The 22,798-nt window shown below is 46.5% G+C and overlaps 1 protein-coding gene across 9 annotated transcripts in view; it reads right to left on the bottom strand.

Moving 5' to 3' along the window:
• Positions 1–288: 288 nt before the first annotated feature.
• The window catches only part of nhsb (Nance-Horan syndrome b (congenital cataracts and dental anomalies)), a 74,491-nt gene continuing 51,981 nt past the window's right edge, over positions 289–22,798 (bottom strand). The window contains exons 1-15 of one of the 9 annotated variants that reach the window (XM_029116734.2): positions 20,475–20,756; positions 14,098–14,250; positions 13,762–13,892; positions 13,371–13,415; positions 12,398–12,442; positions 12,176–12,220; positions 11,695–11,757; positions 10,746–10,938; positions 9,293–9,424; positions 8,139–8,833; positions 7,756–7,962; positions 7,110–7,217; positions 4,409–6,926; positions 3,849–3,978; positions 289–3,535 (exon numbers count right to left, since the gene is read on the bottom strand). In XM_029116734.2, the coding sequence (XP_028972567.2) occupies positions 2,887–3,535; positions 3,849–3,978; positions 4,409–6,926; positions 7,110–7,217; positions 7,756–7,962; positions 8,139–8,833; positions 9,293–9,424; positions 10,746–10,938; positions 11,695–11,757; positions 12,176–12,220; positions 12,398–12,442; positions 13,371–13,415; positions 13,762–13,892; positions 14,098–14,250; positions 20,475–20,523 (5,163 nt within the window). In that variant the 5' untranslated portion in view covers positions 20,524–20,756 and the 3' untranslated portion in view covers positions 289–2,886. The other 8 variants (XM_010886469.3, XM_010886470.3, XM_010886473.3 and 5 more) reach the window with 8 other exon arrangements.

Raw genomic sequence — 22,798 nt, 5'->3', positions numbered from 1 at the left:
AAATACCCTGTGATTAAAAATAGTTTCTGTACAATGCTGTGTAATAATTGTCATTAATGAATGTAATCTCGTAGATCTTGTCAAGTTGCTGCACCATAGAAATTATTTAAAATAAAAGAGACAATGCATAGATAGCTACCTGTCTCTTGGTTCCTCAAATGACTTCATCACTAGCTAACCTAACCAGCCAAGTGTATCAATTTGATAAAAGATAAACCAAATTTCTTGATATATATATATATATATATATATATATATATATATATATATATATATATATATACACACATGGCATTTCAACTCCAGTCAAAGGAATGGCTGTAGTTTTATAGTCCAACAGTTTGTAAAACGATAACATGAAATAGATTCTGAACACAATTATACACCAGGGAGTAATTGTAGTGCCTTGCCCTACCTGACCTTTGACCCCACCTTCTTACCTTCTCTGCTCTGCTCACTGTTCCCATGACAAACACATCCACAAACGCACAGAGAGTTACACGACAACACACAGCAGCACGCATGCCTGCCATCGGGCGGGCCAATGGACATCGTTCGGGGCCCTGGGAAAAGGGGGTGGAGTCAGAATTGACTGCAATACTGCTATTTCACACAAAGGAGGATAAGCAAATGGGGAGATACTGTCCAATGTGTAGGGATTCTGGATGGCCACCTGACGACACGCATGCATGCACACACACCTTACCTCCAGTCCCATCTCAAGCTCAGTTCTTCCAACTCTCTCGAGGACTGCACTCCAGGCCTTTTTGACTAACTCCAGAACTTACTCATTCCTTGCTTTTAACCTACATACACCAATATAGCCTTCTTTCTTTACACAATTTCCCCAAATTCTCTATTTGATTGTCCAGTAATTTCATTTTACAGTACAAGATACCTCCCTGTCCATGATCACAACTATACAAAACAGAATTGTCAAACATTTTGTACACATGTTGAATTACACTACAACTTTACATATTCAAAAATGAAACTGAAAATACGATATATTTTCTTGTGGTAATCTCTCTAGAAGATATCTCCACTCCTGAAAATGATATGGTGTTTTTTTCTTTTATTGCATGCGATAGATGAAAATACAAATAAAACAACGAACACAATCAGTGCTCTGCAGCTATGGATATTAACTAATGATAAGATCATGTAAAATTCTAATTAGTTTCACAGCTTTTTTCCTCTCCTATAAAGTCTTACACAGTGTCAGTTAATTCTGCATTTCAAATTCGCTGAGTATTTTAACAGTTGTCATATTTATCTATTTATGGATCTCTATGTACGATTCATAGAAATAAACAGCAATATGGTTGCAGAGGTATTCATAGAATACATTGAGTGATTTCATTGATCTACAGTTTGTTTTCCTCTTTTGATGTTTAAACACAACTCTTCAAGATTGGCCTGTGCACGAGAATGTTATAACTTTAAACGTATAACCCAGTTGTCATGTTAAATTAGGTAAAATCCTGAAAATACTAAATAGAAGTAGAACATTTTGAGTGAGAGCTTTAAAAAAAAAAAAGAATATTTTCTAAATGGCAGATGACTTCTTGTTGTTCTTGATAAGGTAGAGTGATTTATGTGTTGGGCTTTGTGACGATATAGACTACTGACGATATAGAACTATGAAAAGATTGAAGCCCTCACCACCCACCCGCCTTGATAGGAATATAATCAAAACTTTTGAATTTAACAATTCTAGAATGTAGTCATTTTATATCTATGCTACACATGATGGGTTTGCGTCTTTATAAAATGTTTTGTATGAGTCTTCATATAGCTATGTCTTTATATTCAATACAAATATACACAATAGTATTTTTCTATTATAAGATTTGTCTTTTTTCCCCCCAAGGAATATTCTTGAAGAATTCATAATTATCAAGTGCAAAGAAGAAGTTAGGTTTCGAAAACCCAATCCATATCGGCCCTCCCAGCTAGCCAGCCCGACCCCATTAGTAAAGAATTTCATTTACTTTTAACTCTTCCTTAGTTGTCCTACTTATGCATATCTGTACCTGCTTTAGAGTAGTCACTAAATCTGATGCTTGGACCTCCTGTACAGAAAGATCATCATTCGATTGTCCCAGGTTACATAATCAACCGCTGCCAACTTGATGTCTAAGAAGACCACACCAAATATTTCCCTTTTGTGTCACATTACCAGGATCCCTACATTCAGAGGGACTACATGGGCACACAAATTCACAGGAACACAAAACCTAATTTCTTTACATTTACTTTAATAAATTACGAATTTGAGATCTTTACTTGAGCCAGTTTCTATTGTAGGACAATTATCCTATAGTAACAGGAAATGTGAATAATTATAAATATATATTTTTTGGGGGAGTTGATACATTTTTCATTTTGGCAAATCAAGTCAGATTTTTTTTAAACCTCAAATCAAATAAATATACGGCATCTGTACATGTTCTTTAGTTTTTTTTTGTACTTTAAAAACTTATTTTGGAGAGCAATTATTTTAGGGTCATGTAAAGACATGAAATACAAGTGATTCAGCATCCAGAAGATAAAACTTGACAATGGATGTTTTCTTGCACCAACACACACACTGCACCCCTCCAGCCGTCCTCTCTGGTCCATGTTTCACTCAATTCAGTATCTTGGGTTATTTAAAAAAGGAATTCAAAGTTCAAAAACAAGACATTTGTCTTTCTATACACTTTCTTTAAACAGAGTTGTTTTCTTCAGTTCTGCACATATGTAGTCCTTGGGTAGCTAGTTCTTCTCTCTCAGTAACAGCACTGAACTAGATTCATGTATAAAATATATACTGTACCGGTAAGTCTCTACTTTGAACATGCCTTGATAAGGACCCTTACGAACATGCCTTGATAAGGACCCTTATGAGGAGCGATCATCATGGGGACTCCCATCTGAGTTTTCCGTCTCTCCCTCTGATATGGCCTGCATGGGTGCTGTGTAGAGCCGACTACGAGTGCTGTATCTACTGCTATTAGCTGCAGGTGGGATCCGGGAGCGCCCCTGTCTGGATGAGGCCGACATGGGGAGGGTTTTGGGGCTGAAGCTGTCTGAGTTGGTCCTGGGGAGAAGGCTGGGAGGGAATAGCTGTTCTCCGGGCCCCTGCAAAGAGGGCTCCTGGAGGGGAGAGGAGGGGTCCTCGGTGGAGTACCTGGCTTGGCTATCCGCTGACAGGGGGTCCCCAGGAGACTTTGGGGCAATGGGGCTTTTTAGGATCTCCGTGGCAGACATGCGATAACTGGAGTCGGTCCGGCTGCCCTTCTTTAGCAGAAGCAACTTGAACTCCTCGTTGGAGGTGCTGGACTTCTTGGCGCTGCGGTAGATTGGCCCAGGGGTACGCTGGGTCCCAGCGGGGGAAAGGGTGCTGCCAGTGGGGATGTTGAGCGGGGGTGGAGGGGGGATGGCAGGGAGGACAGCTACAGGGGGAACTACGGCAGCTGGAGGAGGACACAAACGACTCTTTCCACTCAACTCCCCAGAGTCCTTACGTCCCAAGACTTTCCTTTTGGACCTGGAATAGGATGTTAAGACGCCTCTCAGGTAAATGAAAGATGCATCAAGTAAATGAGTGTGTCCAAACCTTTGGGTGGCTCTGAACATAAATATTGAAATGCCTTTTGTTGTCTAATTCATTGTGTTTTCTCTGTTTCTGTGTAATCCTCTGCATCAAAAGAAATGACTGTCTTGAATTGAAGTCATTGTAGGATAAAAGGTAATAAAAACACGTTGTTTCGACGAGAACAGCTATTAGGCTACATCATTTGCAGAATAATAAGGTATAATTACAAATGAATAATAATAATTACAATTGAATTGACAGTTACCTATGGATCATGGCAAACAGGTCCTCAGTGGTGCGGGACTTGCTAGGCGAAGTGAAGACAACATCATCGTCTGGTTTTGTTGTCTCGTCTGTCATTGGAGAGAGGGAGTTATCACTGGGGCTAGTAGAATCTGGAAGAACAGGAAGGCGGTTTTATTTGCTAGTACAAAACGTGAAAAGCCAAAGCTTTGTCTGCATAGCTTTATATTTAAAATGGGCATTCTGCTTATATTTTAGCTATATCAGGAGCAATCCAGCAAATATCTGCCTCTGAAATGTGTTTTAGTTGTTTACATCCTCAGACCAATAAATGAGCAACTGTATGATGAAAATTACAGAGAAAACATCCTGTGGAGTATTCATACAATGTAAGCCAGCAGTGGTTCGTGATTCAAAACAGGTAAACTATGTCACCCATTCAGTTTATGCCTACCTTGCATCTTTTATGTAACATATCATATGAGTTTGGTGTGCTTAAGATTCCTGGTGGGCGTCTTTAAGCAAACGTCTATGTAAAAGAAAAAAATTATGTCCAGCAAAATCCAACAAACCCAGGCTCACCTTTGCTGAAGTAGTCCTCTGTCTCAGGCGTGGTGGAGTCACCTCTGCTGTTGTCCTGTGAGGCACTTCTGGAAGGGACCCCAAACGGCGTCATCTCATGGTCGTCCTCACTTCCACCTCTCAGGCCGCTGATTGGGTAAGGATGCGATGCTGCCGCGGTTGTACCAGGCACTTTGTTGGGGCTGCCCCTTGGTTCTAGGTCGCACCTGCGGACAGTATTACTGTGATACTGAGACTGTGACTGGTACGAGTGCGACTCCTCAAGCGTCTCGTACGTCGGCGGTTCCCTCGGATGTTCCCTCTGATTACGTTCTCGATATTCTCTCATCAGGCCTTGACTGTGACTCATGACCCTCGAGATCTCTCTGTCGTGCTCCTCGTCCTCGTCCTCTTCTTCGTCCTCTGTCCGTTCCCCGAGCACGTGGCACTCTGGGTGTGTGGTTGGAACTATGGGTTCCGGGGTAGGTGGCGGCGCTCGATGCGTGGGTTCCTCGAGTTCCAAAGGTTCCATGGGTTCCGCCAGCCGGGTTCTGAAAGCTGTCATGGCCCAGAAGGTGCCAGGGCCGTAACGGTCCTGCCGGTGTCTGGCCAGGCTCTCGTAGGGCGGGGGGCCGTCCGGGTGCTGCATGGGGGTGGGGTGTTGATGGGTTACAGAGTGGGGGTGCTGCTCCTGAGAGAGGTTCTGGTAGTGGTCCTGAATCTGAGGTGGTGGGGGTTTCTGGGCAATCGGTCTCCTTGGTGGCAGGGGCCTTGTGTTGGTGTCAGAGTGGGGGGTGACGATGGTGACACTGGGCATTTTGGGTCTTGTGGCGGGGGCCCCTCTAGCCTCGTGGGTCCAAGCTTGTGGTGGTGGTGGAGGCTCCTGGCCCTGAGCACCCTGAGACTGGGCTTGAGCACTGTCGGCGGCCCTCTGGCAAGTGGAGCGCAGCTGGACCGAGCGCAACACTGTGGGGGTGATGGCCAGGGCCATGGGGTTAGCAGCAAGTGGGGCCTCTGGAGTCATAGCGGATCCGTAGCTAAACCCAGAGGAGGTTGCACTAGCCATAGCATTAGCATTAGCACTAGTGTTAGCATTAGCACTAGTGTTAGCATTAGCGGCTGCATTGTTAGCCGCCCGGGCCTCTGCTGCAGCTGCTGCGGCCGCAGCCGCCTTCTGTTTGTTCTGATGCAGCGTCTGCATGTGGGTCCGGTGGGCCAGCATGGGTAAAGGTCGGCTGCTGTGGCTGCCGCTGTGAAGAGCACTTAAGTCAAGTTGGGTGGGTGGAGCCGGGAAGTCATAGTCCTTCCTGGATGACGTGGAAGAGGAGGAGGATGAGGAAGAGGCAGAGCTGGAGAAGTGGGTCTGGTTCTGCAGGGATGACAGAGACGACTTCCTCTCTGGGACTTTGGGCTTCCGTTTCCCGCTGTTCGGAGAAAGCGGCCCGGGGAAGAACGCCGACGGGAACGACGACGTGGGTGTCTCAGACTGGCTGGAGTATCCGCTGGAGGGTGAGGCAAGGCCAGCCAATTTCTCAGGGGACCCCAGCTTGAAGTCCCCATCCCCAGGCGGAAGAGGAGGCGAGGCGGGCCTGGAAGAGCTGGAACCAGAGCCGGAGGAATGCACCAAGGCCCGGGTCTCTCCACCGGGAGAGGAGGAGGTGTCCACCGGAGACCTGATGCATTCGACAACAGTAGTACCGGTAGCAGTGCTGGAGTTGGACAGCGATCCGTAGGGGTCGCTGCTGTTTTTGGATTTCAAGTCATTGAGGAGCCAGAGGTCTGCATAGTCGGACTGCACGGCCCCCTCATTCTTGAAGGAGTGTGTGTCTGTGGAGCCGAAGGAGGTGGGCTCCGTCATCTCCACGGTCCTAGGGCTCCGGGGGCTCCCCATCCCCCAGGCACCTCCTCCACCGCTCACCACAGCCACGTCGGCCTCCAGCCCAGCAACCTCCGCCTGTCCTGGGCAGGTCAGGTCCAGCTGCAGCCTCATCTCCCGATCTCTGGGGGACACAGGCAGGTTCAGCGTTTGGGTCTGGCTCTGCCCACTGAGGGGTGTCGTTGGCTCCGCCTGGTCGCTCGGCTCGGGGAGGACGCTCTCCGGAGCGCCAGATCCACACGCCTCCTTCAGCGATGAGGTACGTTTTGGTGGGGGGGGCTTGGCCTTTGGTTTTTTCAGCGGCCGACACAGCCTACCTAGCGTCATGGTGGCCCCCCTGTATTCTGAGGTCTGGGGGGGGTACCCATCCATTCCTTCGCCTACGCCAGGACAAGCAGCCCCAGTACTACCCTGGCCACAGTCAGCACCAGATCCCACCACTGCATAGTTGTGTATGTAGCTCCTGTAACTCTGTCCATGCATGGGGTCAAAGTGCACGGCGGAGTAGAAGCCCTGGGAGTCGGCTGCAGTACTAGGGGGCGCTTGGTCGGAGAAGCCCTCATAGGCGTTGATGCTGGTGAAGTTCAACCTGGTCTGGTCGCCCCTGGAGGAACGCCTGGGGCTGAAGTCCTGACCGCACGGCTGCTCCTGGTCATTGTCAGCCTGGAAAACAGGATGAGGTAAGATCAAGCATGAAAGAGCCAACCAAAATACATAATGATAAAATAGAATTCCGTAAAACAAAACCACACAGAACATGCTTTACTACAACAGAGTAGGATACATGGTGATATAACATGAAATACAGAACATTAATACACTCTGTGTTCTAGTTAGCAGTGTTACCTGGTCTTGGGGGTACGCCCACTCCCCCTCGCTGGCGGTACTGACCCCGGCGTCATCCAGCTGGTCAGTGGCTGAGGAGGTGAAGGAGCAGGACCTATGACCCTGGCCCTGGTATAAAGTGGGCAATAATTAATTACAATTTACTATATCTGCATAATGAAATATTTAAGAATATACAGCCCCGGGAAAAATTAAGAGACCACGGCACCTTTTTCTTTCCTTTCCAAAAAAGTTGAAAAGAAAAGTTTTGAGTGAGGAACAGATGCGTTCAATTAGCAGTGGTCTCTTAATTTTAACCCTTCTGTTCCTCACTCAAAACCTTTCCTTTTCACTTTTTTGGAAAGAAAGAGGTGCAGTGGTCTCTTATAAACTGAATATATATAAGTATGTATGTATGTATGACTCTATATGTATTCTGTGTTCCTTATGCCAAGCAAGCTCAAACAGGCACTGATAAATTATTTTCTGTGATGTTTCAGGATTTCAGAACCCAGGACTGACCTACATACAGTAGTTCATACCAGGTGGTTCAAAGGCTGAATGCTGATGGGTTGAAAACCATGGTATATGACACTGTATACCACAGGGATGACTGTCCTAATTGTGTTGGGAACTGGTTTATAACAGCAAAAAGAGGAAAACCCACCTGCGGCCTATCCGAGTGGTAAGGGTCGATGATGAACCCGGTTAGGTCATCAATAGCATGCGGCGCAGCGTTGAGCGACAGCTCCGAATCACAGTGGGAGGAGCCGGTCAGTGGAGGGGAGGGAGCAGGGGGGAGTGTCTCAGACGTTTGGGAGGGGCATGTGGAACTGGACCCGCTCCAGTTTCCGCTGGAAGACTGGTGGTCCTCCTAGAATGAATGATATTAATCAGTTGTATCAGGGCAAAGCAAAGCAAAGAGACAGCCAGTCTCCCAAGGGACACCCTGGTTCAAAGTGCATCACTGTAGTGGCAGAAGCAGCGCACTACCATTAGTGCCAGTTGGGACTCACAGAGGTACTAGTGAAGAAGTCGACAGAGACAAACCTTGTGGTCGAGCTGGCCTCCCAGAACACCTGTGGTGGAGATACAGTGAATGGGGCTGCTGAAGGTGTCAGAGCTGGACGAGATCTCGCAGCTTCCCATGTCCGCCTTCCGGGGCAGCCGGGAGCGCCCTCGCTCCATCCAGATGTGTTCCGGGCTCCCTCCCTGGCTGTGCTGCATCCTCTTCAGGCTGCCCAACTGCAGGTCTGGCCCAGCTTGGTCATCCGTACTCTCCTCCTCGTCCTTCAACATCCTCGGCCCCGCCCCGGGCAGGAAGTCCTCCGTCTCGTAAGGAGAGAGCTCCTCCTCGTCATCTTCGTCCTCCTCGTCGTCCTCGTCCTCGTCACTGTCGTCCTGGTCTTCGTCGCGGATTCGGCCGCCCTCGCGCGGGAGGCTGCGCGAGCGGAGGCGCGAGCCGGAGGCGGTGTACATGGCGGTGTCCGGGTGGTCGGGGAGGGAGGAGATGTTCCCGGTGGAGTGGGAGAGAGAGGCGGGGACGCCGCCCTGGCCGCCTCGCTGGGCTCGGATGCGTCTCCGCGACGGGGCGCCACCGGCAGCGATGAGGCAGTCATCGGTCTGGCAGCCGGAGTCCTTTGTGTGTCCTCCTCGGAGGGACCCCTCCTCTTGGCACAGGGACAGATGTGTGTTGGCGTGGACGATCACTGTCCTCTCTCGCGCCACAGGAGACTCATCAGAATCTACAGCGGAACACAGGATATCGGTCAGCGCGTCACGGGTCAGCGCGTCACGGGTCAGCGCGTCACGGGTCAGCGCGTCACGGGTCAGCGCGTCACGGGTCAGCGCGTCACGGGTCAGCGCGTCACGGGTCAGCGCGTCACGGGTCAGCGCGTCACGGGTCAGCACGAAGAGAACAGGACTGTTTCTTGTCCGTCGGCAAAACCCCAGGCAGATGAATATAAATAGTTTAAAGTGTATTTTTTGGCACGTTAGGATAATTATACATGTTTTTTCCCAAATAAATTGTATCTTATTAAACCCACTGTGAAGAGTGAAATGAAAAGCCGTAAGACTGTAACAACAGTGCAGACATCACCAGACATCTTAAGACAGTAATAACGGTGCAGGCATCACCAGACAATAATAACAGTGCCAGCATCACCAGACAATAATAACAGTGCAGGCATCACCAGACGCACCCATGTCCTGTTGAACCCGTCTGGGGATGCCTGTGATGGTCTTCCTCCGCCTGAGTTTCCTCCTTCGCTGCAGCACAGACTGGGAGTGCACAAGGGAGCAGCGCACGCTCGCCTCCCGGTCAAACCCCACCCCTGTGAACAGGGACAATGGCCATGTGAAACAGCTGCTCTGGATGCAATTCACTGACCGACTGATGGATTGATTGATTGTTTTCCAAATCGCATTCCACACAGTTTACAAGTTACATGCAGGCACTAAAAAACAAACAGCATAGTCATTAATTGATTAATTGATTAGACATCCGCCCAGAGAGAGGAGAAAATGACAGAGGAAAGAAATAGTAAGTGTGAAAGAGGGAGATTATGATTGACGTTGAAAAAGAGAATTTTCAAAAGAGAGACAAAAGGTGAGGGTGAGTGAAAGAGAGAGAGAAATAGAGAGAGACAGATAATGAGATTGAATTGAGACAGAGAGTGAGGGAAATGGAGAAAGAGAGAGAGTGAGGGAAATGAAGAATGAGAGAGAGAGTGAGGGAGATGGAGATTGAGAAGCAGTGAGGAAGATTGAGAAGCAGTGAGGGAGATTGAAAAGCAGTGAGGGAGATTGAAAAGCAGTGAGGGAGATTGAAAAGCAGTGAGGGAGATGGAGATTGAGAAGCAGTGAGGGAGATAGAGAATCAGTGAGGGAGATTGAGAAGCAGTGAGGGAGATTGAGAAGCAGTGAGGGAGATGGAGATTGAGAAGCAGTGAGGGAGATGGAGATTGAGAAGCAGTGAGGGAGATTGAGAAGCAGTGAGGGATATGGAGATTGAGAAGCAGTGAGGGAGATTGAGAAGCAGTGAGGGAGATTGAGAAGCAGTGAGGGAGATTGAGAAGCAGTGAGGGAGATTGAGAAGCAGTGAGGGTGATTAAGAAGCAGTGAGGGTGATTAAGAAGCAGTGAGGGTGATGGAGATTGAGAAGCAGTGAGGGAGATGGAGAAGCAGTGAGGGAGATGGAGATTGAGAAGCAGTGAGGGAGATTGAGAAGCAGTGAGGGATATGGAGATTGAGAAGCAGTGAGGGAGATTGAGAAGCAGTGAGGGAGATTGAGAAGCAGTGAGGGAGATTAAGAAGCAGTGAGGGTGATTAAGAAGCAGTGAGGGTGATGGAGATTGAGAAGCAGTGAGGGAGATGGAGAAGCAGTGAGGGAGATGGAGATTGAGAAGCAGTGAGGGAAATGGAGATTGAGAAGCAGTGAGGGGGATGGAGATTGAGAAGCAGTGAGGGGGATGGAGATTGAGAAGCAGTGAGGGGGATGGAGATTGAGAAGCAGTGAGGGGGATGGAGATTGAGAAGGAGTGAGGGATATGGAGATTGAGAAGCAGTGAGGGGGATGGAGATTGAGAAGGAGTGAGGGATATGGAGATTGAGACTGGTACTACACATAGAGAGATGCACCCCAGCTGTACCTACCAGTGACATTGATGGGGATGATGCAGGAGGAGACGACAGCCGGATCGCTCTTCATCCTTTCCTGGGGGGTGGGCAGTGGAAGGGCCTTGGACCAGTTGGTCTGCTTGTCCAGTGTGGACGGGGGGTTGGGGATGGCGCACTTTGACCTGTGGCCCACCATAGCCTCTTCACCAGAGTCGGTGGTAGTGGCAGCCTGAAGCAGACAGGAAGTGTTGGACTGGTTGTTTCGGGTGTCAGGGTTAAAAGAAGACTTACAATGGCACACTTTTCCATATCTGGACAAAATGAGATTTAGTAGCCAAATAGCCAAATGTCTATTCTTTATGTGGCTATATCTAGTATGTATTTAGTCTGTCTATTCATTAAATGGTCAAAATTGGCAGGGCTTTAGTCACTGTTCCTTTTATGGTCAAAACTGATAGATATTTTGGCTGCCATTTTGGATACATACTAAAAATGAGTGGCAACACAAATAACATAATAACGATAACATTTAATGCAATTACACAATATATAGTATACATACAATACGTACGAACACACATTTCAATTCCATTTAGGTAAAAACTGTTAAGATTATGAAGACATTAAGAAGAGATGGTTAATACAGTCAAGGGTGAAATAATATAAATTAAGGAAAGTCTCAGAATTGTATACATGTCAGAAGTTGAAAGGAGTGGAATGGAGATGGGTGATTTGAATGTTTTGGAGATGAAGACAGACAGATAAGGTCGCTACAGGAGCAGAAGGGAGAGTAGAGCTAGGGTCAATTCTATTTCAATACTCATCAATTCAGAAAGTTCCAAATTCTACTCATTAAAAGGCAGTGAAGTTGATATTCAGTCTACTTGAAAATGGAATTGACCCCTTAAGGAAATAAAGTATTAGATGTTATAGAACTATTTGTAGAACGTTTATAGGCTGCAGATTTGACCATGCAGACAAATACCTTTCTGCTCCATGGAGTCAAAAAGCAACAATCAGAAGGGGAGGGTGAGCGGGCTCTGTCACACTACAAACACAAACGTAAAGAAAAACAAAACGATGACAACTTGATGGGAGAAATGAAACACACAAATCCGACTTGGACACAAAATGATATTGAATGAAAGACACAGGATGGACTACGGAGGGACACGTGTCGCTTACAGAAAAACAATGCATTGTGGGGACTTCACGTGATGAGAAGGAGTTTAATAAGAGACACATCCTCCTTCCCATTATTAACAGGAAGGGACATCATCAAAACCTACAAGAAAATAGGAGCAAGAAAATGATATTAATCTGTAAATGATGAGGCGTAGCGGTTATTTCCGATCCTTGGGACGGAGAGATGTTAGCAGCTGTAGTAAGAGAAAAAGAAGTTATACAGCACAATGTCAGAGGGAGATTTGCGGTGTCAGGAGCATATTTGAGCCCCTCCCATTTACCTTTCTCTGTATAGTCTGAAAGTCAACATCTCTTACAGGTCTCTCCTGCAGCATTAAAGAAAGATAAAGCAATCAGATAAAAGAGTACAGATTCTGATTCTTCTCCACAGAAATACACTATTCATAAGCATGCAAAAATAAAATAAAAAATGCATGATAAATATGATGAGATGGAAGGTAGTATGTATTTTGACGATTTCCAAGAGATGTATTTTCTGTTACCTTCCTTTGAACTGTCTGAATTTCTGTTTCCCTCATCTGCCTCTCCTAGTGGCAGCGATTAAACAGGAAGAAAGAGCTTTTTTTGAGTTTATTTATTTAGATTTAATTTAGATTTATGGTTACAGAACCACAATATGATGACCACAGATTAGAAAGACTAGAGTAGGTAACGTATCATTACAAGGTTTGAATCCTGAATGCTGATTGGCTAAACGTCATGGTCTATACAAAATATGACTCTCTAATGTTTCATATTTTAAAACAGCAATAAGGTACCTCAGGGGTTTGAATTGTATGGACAATATACCACATCTAAAAATGTAATCCAGGCATTGAGTTGTATGGACAATATACCACAGCTAAGGCCAGGATCCAGGCTTTGTGTTGTATGGACAATATACCACATCTAAGGACAGGATCCAGGCTGTGAGTTGTATGGACAATATACCACAGCTAAGGGCCGGATCCAGGCTTTGTGTTGTATGGACAATATAGCACAGCTAAGGGCAGGATCCAGGCTATGAGTTGTATGGACAATAAACCACATCTAAGGACTGGATCCAGGCTTAGTTTTATGGACAATATACCACATCTAAGGGCAGGACACAGGCTTTGTGTTGTATGGACAATATACCACATCTAAGGGCAGGATCCAGGCTTTGTGTTGTATGGACAATATACCCCAGCTAAGGGCAGGATCCAGGCTTTGTGTTGTGTCATGCCTGAGAACTAGCTTTGGTATATTGACCATAAAGCACACCCCCATATGTTTTCTTGATTAAATACACTTCCTGTTGTGTGTCAGGGTTTGGGTGCAGTGATTGTAGATATTGGCAAGAGAACAGGGTGGACACACACACACACACATACACACATCACAACCTTGCGTGGACCTATTTTTGGGGTTTCATTATCTTTGTGGGGACATCAGGTCCCTACAAACACACACAGACTAGACCATGTGATGAATTACCTTCCGCGGTTGATATTCTCTCTCTCTCTCTGGTCTCTGCTGCTGCTTGTAAATGTGAATCAAAGAGATTTATTTGATTTACAGAACTGCTCCTCTTGTAGATATAAATCAAATAGACACACCATCCAACTCATATTGGAAAAGCTCCACTGGACACTACTGCATTATCTAGTGGGTTTTGTTGGAGGCTGGATGCAAAACACCTGAACATTCAAGGCTTTGGCCAAGTATTACACAGATGGCATTTGAAACTTTTAGTGTGTCCAAGGTTTAAAAAAAAAAAAGTTAGCATCGAAACGACCTTCCATAGCGTGGAAATGTACTTCCTCCAATACAACCATCGAGAATTGCATGCATAGGGATTCACTCCTCCTGATTCACAGTCTCTTACCGAGCGGCTGTGTCTGCCTCTCTGCTCCTGCCTCCGGAGGGTGCGTGGTGAGGGGAAGGAGGGCATCGGAGGAGCCGCGGAGATGGAGATGGCCACTCTGCGCTCGCGGCTGTTCGACCGCTGACGGTGATCTGTGAAACCAATGAGTGAACACTCCGCTAGGAACCTGGCGCTGTAAACACTCCCGTCCAATACATTCATGCCTCTCCCTGAAAAGGTGCACTAAATCAAGAGCCTCCCAAATCCCAGCAAATTATTTTGTCACTGCTGTTTAAGGTGTTGGCACGTGTGTGTGTGTGTGTGTGTGTGTGTGGGGCCGTCCATGTGACCTCTGACCTCTGTGCAGGGCGCGGAGACTCTGCTGGGCGTGCCGGTGCAGCTCCTCTACGCATGGCGGCCGGCTGCAGGGGTGGAACACGTTGTGCTGCTGGTGCCACGGGGCCCGGTAATGTGCCGTCAGCTTGCTCTCCACATCCAGGTTAGACACCGCTACAGGAGGGCACACCGAGGGGGACATGTCAGTAGGCCCGGGGTCTTTCAAATCCCGACTGCTGATTGGTTGGTGGACGTGGCGTACGGGACATACCACGGTAACGGCGTGGTACCGCGGCGCCTCGTGCCTCACTGCGTAATTATAATCACTTAAAAGCAAACAACGTCAACTGGAAGAAAGGTCTCGTGGAATAAACAACTGTCATCCTTTTCATGAAGATTATTCACTCTTATACAGAGTAAATGCACGGCCAGTTGTAAATACATAACTATGGTCCATACATTATTTATAAATATACTTGACCTTTATATGTTTTAAAAATGTGAACTTGAAAGGAAACCCTTCCAGAGTGAACATGCAGGAATTATGAACCCAGACGCTGCCATTACTTACCAGCAGAGGGCAATAACACACACACACACACACACACACACAAACACAAACAACAGCTGCATTAAGGGTTTAGATGGATGTTTTCTGAAAACACACCACACATCCATCGCTACTGCGGCCATTATACATTAACACCCAAACACACAAGACATCATTTCAACGGGCTGTGGTGCAATTATGACAGACAAAAGACAACGCTGCTTTTATCCAAAGGCGGGGAGATGAGGATGAGAGAGGGATGAGAAGAGGATAGAGGGATGAGTGATAAAGAGTAGAAGCGGATGTAACCCTCTTTTTCATCCCTCTTTTATCTTTTGGCCTTGCTTTCATTCCAATCATTATCCTTTTTAAACAGCAACATCTGCTCATTAACATCTACTGTGTGTGTGTGTGTGTGTGTGTGTGTGTGTGTGTGTGTGTGTAGCCCGTTGTTCCCGTGAATAACTTAGCCTCATCTGTAACCAGGCAACCCTTCATATCAGATGTACGAAGAATAGGTCGATCTCTATAAATCCATAAATCATAAAGCTAATGTGGACAAGACGTTCTGTCCAGTTCTACTTGTCAGACCCGGGAGGAGGATGTCTTATTTATTCAACAGGTCATTTTGACGGACAGAAAACAAACACTGAGGAACACCCTCGGCACTTTGTGGTTTCACCATTCAAATTACACAGTAAAATCAAATCACTTGATACGGCTGTCATGTTAGCTTAATGGGCGCTTCTGACTAATAGAGCATTGTGAAATGACAGAGAGGATGCAGAAAAGTGGCAGAAACAACACTGAAGGGTTGGGCGGGGAGTTGAACCATGGTCACCCGGGTCGGAGGAGCGGTTACGTGTGTCTAAGCCAGGGGTGTTAACACTGAAACACAGGCTCTGACAATGCTATGCAACTGTTTAAAACAAGGCTATGCAACTGGAGGTCTAGAATTATAATCAACATATTTTCCATGAACGGATCAGTGGATTGTTCCAAAGAGGCTAACATGTAGGGTTGGGAATTGCCCCACACATAACAGCTGTACAAAACAATGTAGTTGTAAATGTATCATACATATTGTCATTCTGGCTACAGGTATTGGGATTTGATAATGATTTAGTTGCCATTTATTTTCTCCTATATGTCTATTGCACAGTAACAAGAGAGAGCCAGAGGAAAAAAACTGTTTTCCTGAAGGTGAATGTGCTAAAAAGGAATTGTCCCGACCTTGGAAAATAAGTTCTAGTTTTAAACAACCTATGTAAAAATGTACATTGTCAATATGATACAATATATTGCCAAAGAAAATATCACAATATGTAGCTGTTCCAAGACTTTCCTCTTACTACTGTTCTTAGGCCACCTCTCTATCAATGTGATTTGGGCTTCAATGTTGAGCTGTCTGGGTTTGAGCCCTTGTACAGGACTAGCCAACTGAACCCCATTTTAAAGGCATTGCCATAACCTGTTGACCAGCTCCACCATCAGTAGCATCTCGTGGCATACAGGGGTACCACGGTTCGAACCCAGTTGGTATGTAATCTCATGGCACACAGGGGGACCACGGTTCGAACCCAGTTGGTATGTAATCTCGTGGCACACAGGGGGACCACGGTTCGAACCCAGTTGGTATGTAATCTCGTGGCATACAGGGGGACCACGGTTCGAACCCAGTTGGTATGTAGTGGCCCGCATTCAACAGTCACAGTCGGAAGAGGCCGACTACAGTGCCCAGGCTCTGTTGTTGACACTGAAGTGAGAACATGCCTCCGGCCACTGCTGTCACGAATAGATACAAGAAACCTTACTCCTCCTATCTCCTGGTCACCTCCTTTTCTCCTTTTCCTTCCCATCTTCCCCCTTCTCCCCTCCTCACCAGACAGCGATGTCTCATCAGAGTGCAGTAGATTTTAGAGTCCATTACTCAGCAACATTTCCTTTCTCACGTCACATGTTTTTTGCCGTGCATCATCAAGAAATGGATCACAGGAGAGAGACAGACGGAGAAAATATGTAGAGAGACAGATAGACGAAGGGTGAGACAGGCAGAAAGAGAGAACAGGGAGGGAAGGGGGAGAGGGGGAGAGAAAGAGACAAAGTGAGGGACAAAGAGACAGAGGTGAGTGCACACTCAATGAGTATACAACCGCCCTGTCCAAGCAGCACAGTATTTTGTTCCTTACAGGAATACAAATGAAAACCTGCTTTCCATGTTGTCATGACAAAATAGTGATAAAGATTATAACCCTAAGAACCGACAGCCTTGCAGCATGTCTTCAACCACCAGCCGTATACACCTGCACTTGTTCTACAACGTCCCAAAAAGCTTTGCAAGAACCGGACAGAAAAAAGCCGATAGAACCACAGAAGCAGCAGGCAGAGCCACAGGAACAGCAGGCAGAGCCACAGAAACAGCTGTTGGAACCAGCGGAATATAAGATAGAACCAGTAGAACATCATTTAAAACACGATGATCGTTAAGATGCTTTCAGGAAACCGTCTTCTGACATGAATGAGACCAAATGACTTGTGAATGCGCCGTTCCATGAAAACGACCTGGGTTTGATCACACCAAACCCAGCTCTGCAACTAACCAGCCTCTTGTTCTTTTATCTCTAGATCAGCCTCTCCTCTCGTTCTACCTGCAGTGTCCTCCTCCTGTCTGCCTCCTCCTCTTCCACTCCTCCTCTTCCTCCTCCGCATGCGACATGGGGGAAGCTTTCTCTGTGAGTTACCCATCCCTCCCTTCAGGGGATACGCGGAGCGACGGACGGGATGGCGTGTCCACGAGAAACAGAAACCAGCGAAGGTCCAGCGGACTGTTTCTGGATGCTGGTCTGTAACGTTAATCATTGAATCATTCACAGTCTCTCTTGGTCACCCTCTCGCCTCCCCTCTCTCAATATCTCTTTCTTTCTCCCTCTCCCCTTGCACTCCCTCCCTCCCTCTATGCAGGTGTGGACTCAGCAGTTTATATCATCATCAGGCTGGACCCAGGCAGGATGCAAGACCTCGGCCAACCCAGATCAGCACAGAGGGAAGAGCCAGTAACTCTGGTGACACGCTCCTTACATAACTACTGTTATCCAGCATGTCCTGACCCCGGACCATACCCAAACCCAAGCCCTACCCTAAACTTAACCATAACCATACCCTAACCCATACCTTTATCTAGACCATAACCTAACACTATGCTCAGGGTTAGCGTATAGGTGTTTTACACTAGTTCAGTTAGGAACAACCGGGGATGGACACATTTTATACGAGTTATGTATTCAGAGCAATGTGTTTGTGTTAATAATTAATCACCATCCACATTCAACCATTTTCTAGCTGTATCACCCAATGTAGGTAATAGTTGATGTATTTAAATTGTGTTTGAGTTTGACTTATTTTTGCATGTCTGGTCACATCACCGCTGTACGTAATTAGTTAATTGCTGAAGGCACAGTTCAAAACAGGTGTCCTGGGAACTGTCTAGAGATTTGTCTGAAAGGTGAGAGGAAGACTTGAAAACATTCTTATTTGTTTTGTTATGCTCGTTTGAACGGTAAATCCATTGTTTTTACAAAGCTTATATCAATGTTCTTGTTAATCCATTAAGTGCTCAAGGTGATGTCTGGCCTTGTCAGACAGACAGACAAACAAACACTCACACAGAGACACAGATGGGTCAAACATACAGTCAAACAAACACACGGACAGTCCTACAATCAGCCAGACAGACAGACAGTCAATCAGACAGACAGACAGACAGACAGACACAGACAGAGCTCAGATGCCTCACCTCTCCATTCCCAGCAACGCACCAGATACACATGTCATTAGTAGTGAAAAGTATTAGCGCAGACAAATCTGGGTCACACACAGCCTGGTGCTGATTGGATCTGTCTTGCTGTGTGTGTGCGTGCGTGCGTGCGTGCATGCGTGCGTGCTGTTGCACCACAGACAGTCCTTCAGAAGACACATCACATGGAGGTGGCCACATACCTAGTATTGTAATATCGTCACAGTCAAATAATAACGGTCAATTAGCGGCCTGTTTAATCCAAAGCGACTCGTGGCTCATACTGACATTCACTCGGTGGATGTAGCGAAATACTTTCATGTGTGGGAATCCCCCCCCCCCCCACCCCCCCAACAGTGGGGGATGATAGGTCGTCAGCGGCCTGTCTGTCTGTTCCTCACAGCTGGCTGCCCAGAGGTGATCCTGGTATCCTCTGATAATAACACAGCATTACAGCATGGCTCAGCGTCCTGCAGGGCGAGCAGCTCGGGGACGGACCCGACTGTTGTTTTCCTTCCGTGCACACATCAAGTCCATCCACAGGCCCCAATGCACTGTATAATGGCATGTGCAGGCCTGTTATAACCTGTCCAGGCTACATAGGCCACTCATAACAGATGGATGATTGCACAGGCCTGTTATAACCTGTCCGGGCTACACAGGCCACTCATATCAGATGTATGATTGTACGTTATAAAAGCCCAGTCCCATTATAAAGAGCATAGAAATCTGATATAATCATGTAAGCTGGTAACAACTATCGGAGGTAGGTTAATGTCTCATCCATCTACTGTCCCTCCGCGAAATAGCTCAGTAAATGCAAGTCTCACGGAAGGGTTCAGGACAAACCCATAGACCAGGGACTCCCTGTTCAAGTTACATGAAGTGACATGAAGACTCAGGGGTCCACGTGCAAAAAGCAGACAGAGATTGTCCCCCATAGGCAGGCTGGGAGGATGGCATAACTCCCCACTGGGAGAGAGGACACAGAGAAGGGAGACAGCCAGCGTGCAGCCCCATGCATCACTGACCAGCTATGAACTGCTGTCAAGATTTGAACTGTTGTCCCCAGAGAACCAACCGGGCCTGGCTCTCTGCTATGCAAATACAATAGAGGTTCTACATCATGCCCATTCACATCATGCAGGCAAATCACACACACACACACAAACTCTTATTCTTAATCTACACATAAATCTACACACAGTCTCCTAAAGTACTTAATCTAAACATACTTTCGTACTCCTAATCTACACACTGTTCAATCAGAGGATGTCAGTTCATCTAAGGGACATTTGGCAAAAGCAGATATTCTTTCCCACAATCATCCTCTCCCCTGGAGCCTTAGGGGACTTTTAAAGCTCATTGGTGCTCTGCTCTATCTTTAGATCTGATTGGTTGAACTCAACCAATCTTTAAAGTCTTGCTCCTTTCCTCCTTAAACGGGTACTTCTGCCTTGTAATTATTATTACCAGCTCAGACGTCTACTACTCAAGATTCAGCCCATTCATTAACACTAACACAGGACAGATACAGGAAGAAAAGCCTACTGTAGAGCTTCAACATACAGATTTAAAAAATGATGAAAAAAATATATTCTTTGACTAGCAACATTGCGTTCAGCACTGACAAAAACAATCAGCCCGCGCAACTATGCGACTGTTTTGCAACCCTTTAGATTTTGTTTTAGACGCAAATATTTTCTAAATATTTTTTGACCACATCCCAATGTTTTCCCACAGGTTACAAACCAACAAAACAGCAGGCTAAACAAGCAGACACAAACCAACTTGGATTATGAGGATACGAGCAGAAAACAGAAGTGAACCAAGAACCCAGATTGCTGGTAGAACAAGTGCATCTAAAACAGAGCATTATTTACTAGCGTAGCTCTGGATCTCCGGGCCACACAGCCATTATAAGATTACAATTATTAATAATAATAATAATAATGATTATTATTATATGAGCATACATCTGGATATAAGAGGCGCCCCACCATTATAATATTATTATTATGACTAACAATAATTATTATTATTATACTAGCATACCTCTGGATCTGAGGGACACACAACCCAAGCCCAAGCAGGCCAGGGCCATGGTTAGCTGTGGTCAGGTCTTCACACTCGTTCTTCACCTCGTTCTTCCTGTTTTCCCACCTGTCTTTTCTCCTCCAGTAAATGGCCTTTTTCTCTCCCTCCACATCAATCCTCTTCCATGGCGTTCACCCCCTACAGTAGACTATGCATTCTAGAACACTGGGTGGATGCCCTATTGGTCTTCTCCCCATTTATTTCCTGAGCTGATGTGCTATGGGTTCATCTCTGCACTGCCTGAAGCCAGACTGACAAGTACGGCAACATCTGCAGGACCCCCCCCCTTATGTTTTCTCTCTCTCTACCATCCTCCCATCTCCCTGCCCCTCCCCTCTATCACCATCTACCGCCCACCATCCATCCATCCACCCCCCCCCCCCCCCCCACCCCCCGGCTGGCACAGATGGTTCAGTCCTGCTCTGCCCAGGCCTGTAATCTCTTTCTGGTAACATAGAAGGGGGGAGTCTCTCAGTCTATCAGTTCCCAGAGCACTGATGGAGCACTGCTAATCCAGGCTGTTGCTAAACTGAAAAGGCATGGCATCAGCTTCGTTGATTAAACCTTCCTGGTGATGACTACATGTTAGGATGGAGGAACGTGTGTTTGGGTTGGTGTGTATGCTTTGTGTGCGCGAGTGTGTTTCATTATATGCATTAGATAATCTATTCAAGATCGGCTTACGATCAATAAGCTTTCAATCAATGACAATAGTGAAATTAGTCAACACACACACACTGCCTCGGACAGGGAAATCCCACAAACACAGTTACAGGGCTGCAACAGACAACAGATTACAAGACAACTCCACACTGAAGAGATGGATAGATAGGGAGAAAGATGAATAGATAAAGATAAGAGTGTGAGAGAGGGAGACAAAGGGAGGAAGAGAGAGTGAGAGGGAGAGAAAAAAGGGGAGGGACAGAGAGAGAGGAAAGGGAAGGAGAGCAATAGGGGCAGGGGGAGGGAGAGAAAGAGAGGATAGACACTGGCTTTGTGTCCCAAATGGCACCTTCTTTTCCACTACAGTGCACTCCTTTTGTCAGCTTAGTAGTTCATTAGTTCCACTTCACAGGGAATAGGGGGGTATTCAGGATGCAGCTTGGGTCTCTATTAAAGACCTGATTAGTAAAAGCCAGTTTGTTTGTTTGTGTGTGTGTGTGTGTGTGTGCGCGTGTGTGCATGTGTATGTGCTACTAGCCTGCCACGGTATGGCAACATGGTGGAATATTCCTGGCCTCGCTCTCTGTCACAGCTCCCACTTAATCCCTTCTAATCTGGAGGCCTCTCTTTCAACTGGTGACCTTGTGGTGGAGTCAACCAGAGGGGTAGATTTTAGCAAGGCTGGTGGAGGCAGGATCCAGCACATGCAGTGCCCACAGAGCATACTGTGTAGAGGTGTTAGCGCAACAGCAACCTGGTGGGACTTGTAGGAATCTGGTGGAATGTTAGTGTGACATATAGTCGGTACAGTGCTGAGGAGCACAGATAGCTAGCACAAACACAGTTTTAACACAGCTAGCATGAAGACAGCTGTTAGCACGACTCGTATAAAGTTGTTATTGCCACTAGCTTATACAAAGCTTTTAGAGCAGCTAGTGTATACAAAGTGGTTAGCACTACAAGAGCCGGTTTACAACGTTTAAAGGAAAGTTTCACTTTTACAACTTAATGCTAGATGGTTCTTTACCCTAAAATAAGTCTATAGCTAACAGAAACTGTAAGCCATGGTTTAAATAACAATGGTGTAACGATACCAGATGGAGGCTGATGTTGTGGCTCCAGTTGTGTTGTGCACCGCTTTTATTGATAACAGGGTCCAGCCGAAGCGTTGTCAGAAGTACCGGCTGGGGTCATACACAGGAAGACACAGATACACACTGAGGCACAAGCGGGCTTGGCATGTCTCCAGATCATAGGCAGGCAGAAGGTCAAAACACAGTGGTCCAACAGACAGGTAAAAGTACAGATAGGGACTAGACTGGGAATCGGAGTCAAAGGTAGATCGGGCAGAAGCAGGTCGGTACACAAATCCAAAAACTGTAGAGAATCCAAAAAATGGCTTAGTAATGATGCAGCGAACAAACAATCAATACCTCACAATCAGAAGGCTGGGAGTGGATGAACTAAATAGTGGAAGAAAACAAAGGAAACAGGTAATTGACACAGTTGATCAGCATTCAGGTGATTGTGAGGCGGGAAGAGTGATGCGTTCAGGTGGAGTGGAAGGTAGAGGTCTAGGAGGTGCGCCGGATCCCGGTGAGGAGTGACGTGAACAGGGC

The sequence above is a fragment of the Esox lucius genome, chromosome 22, assembly GCF_011004845.1.
Source record: "Esox lucius isolate fEsoLuc1 chromosome 22, fEsoLuc1.pri, whole genome shotgun sequence".
NCBI lineage: Eukaryota > Metazoa > Chordata > Actinopteri > Esociformes > Esocidae > Esox > Esox lucius.
This window is presented reverse-complemented; position numbering and strand designations above follow the sequence as displayed.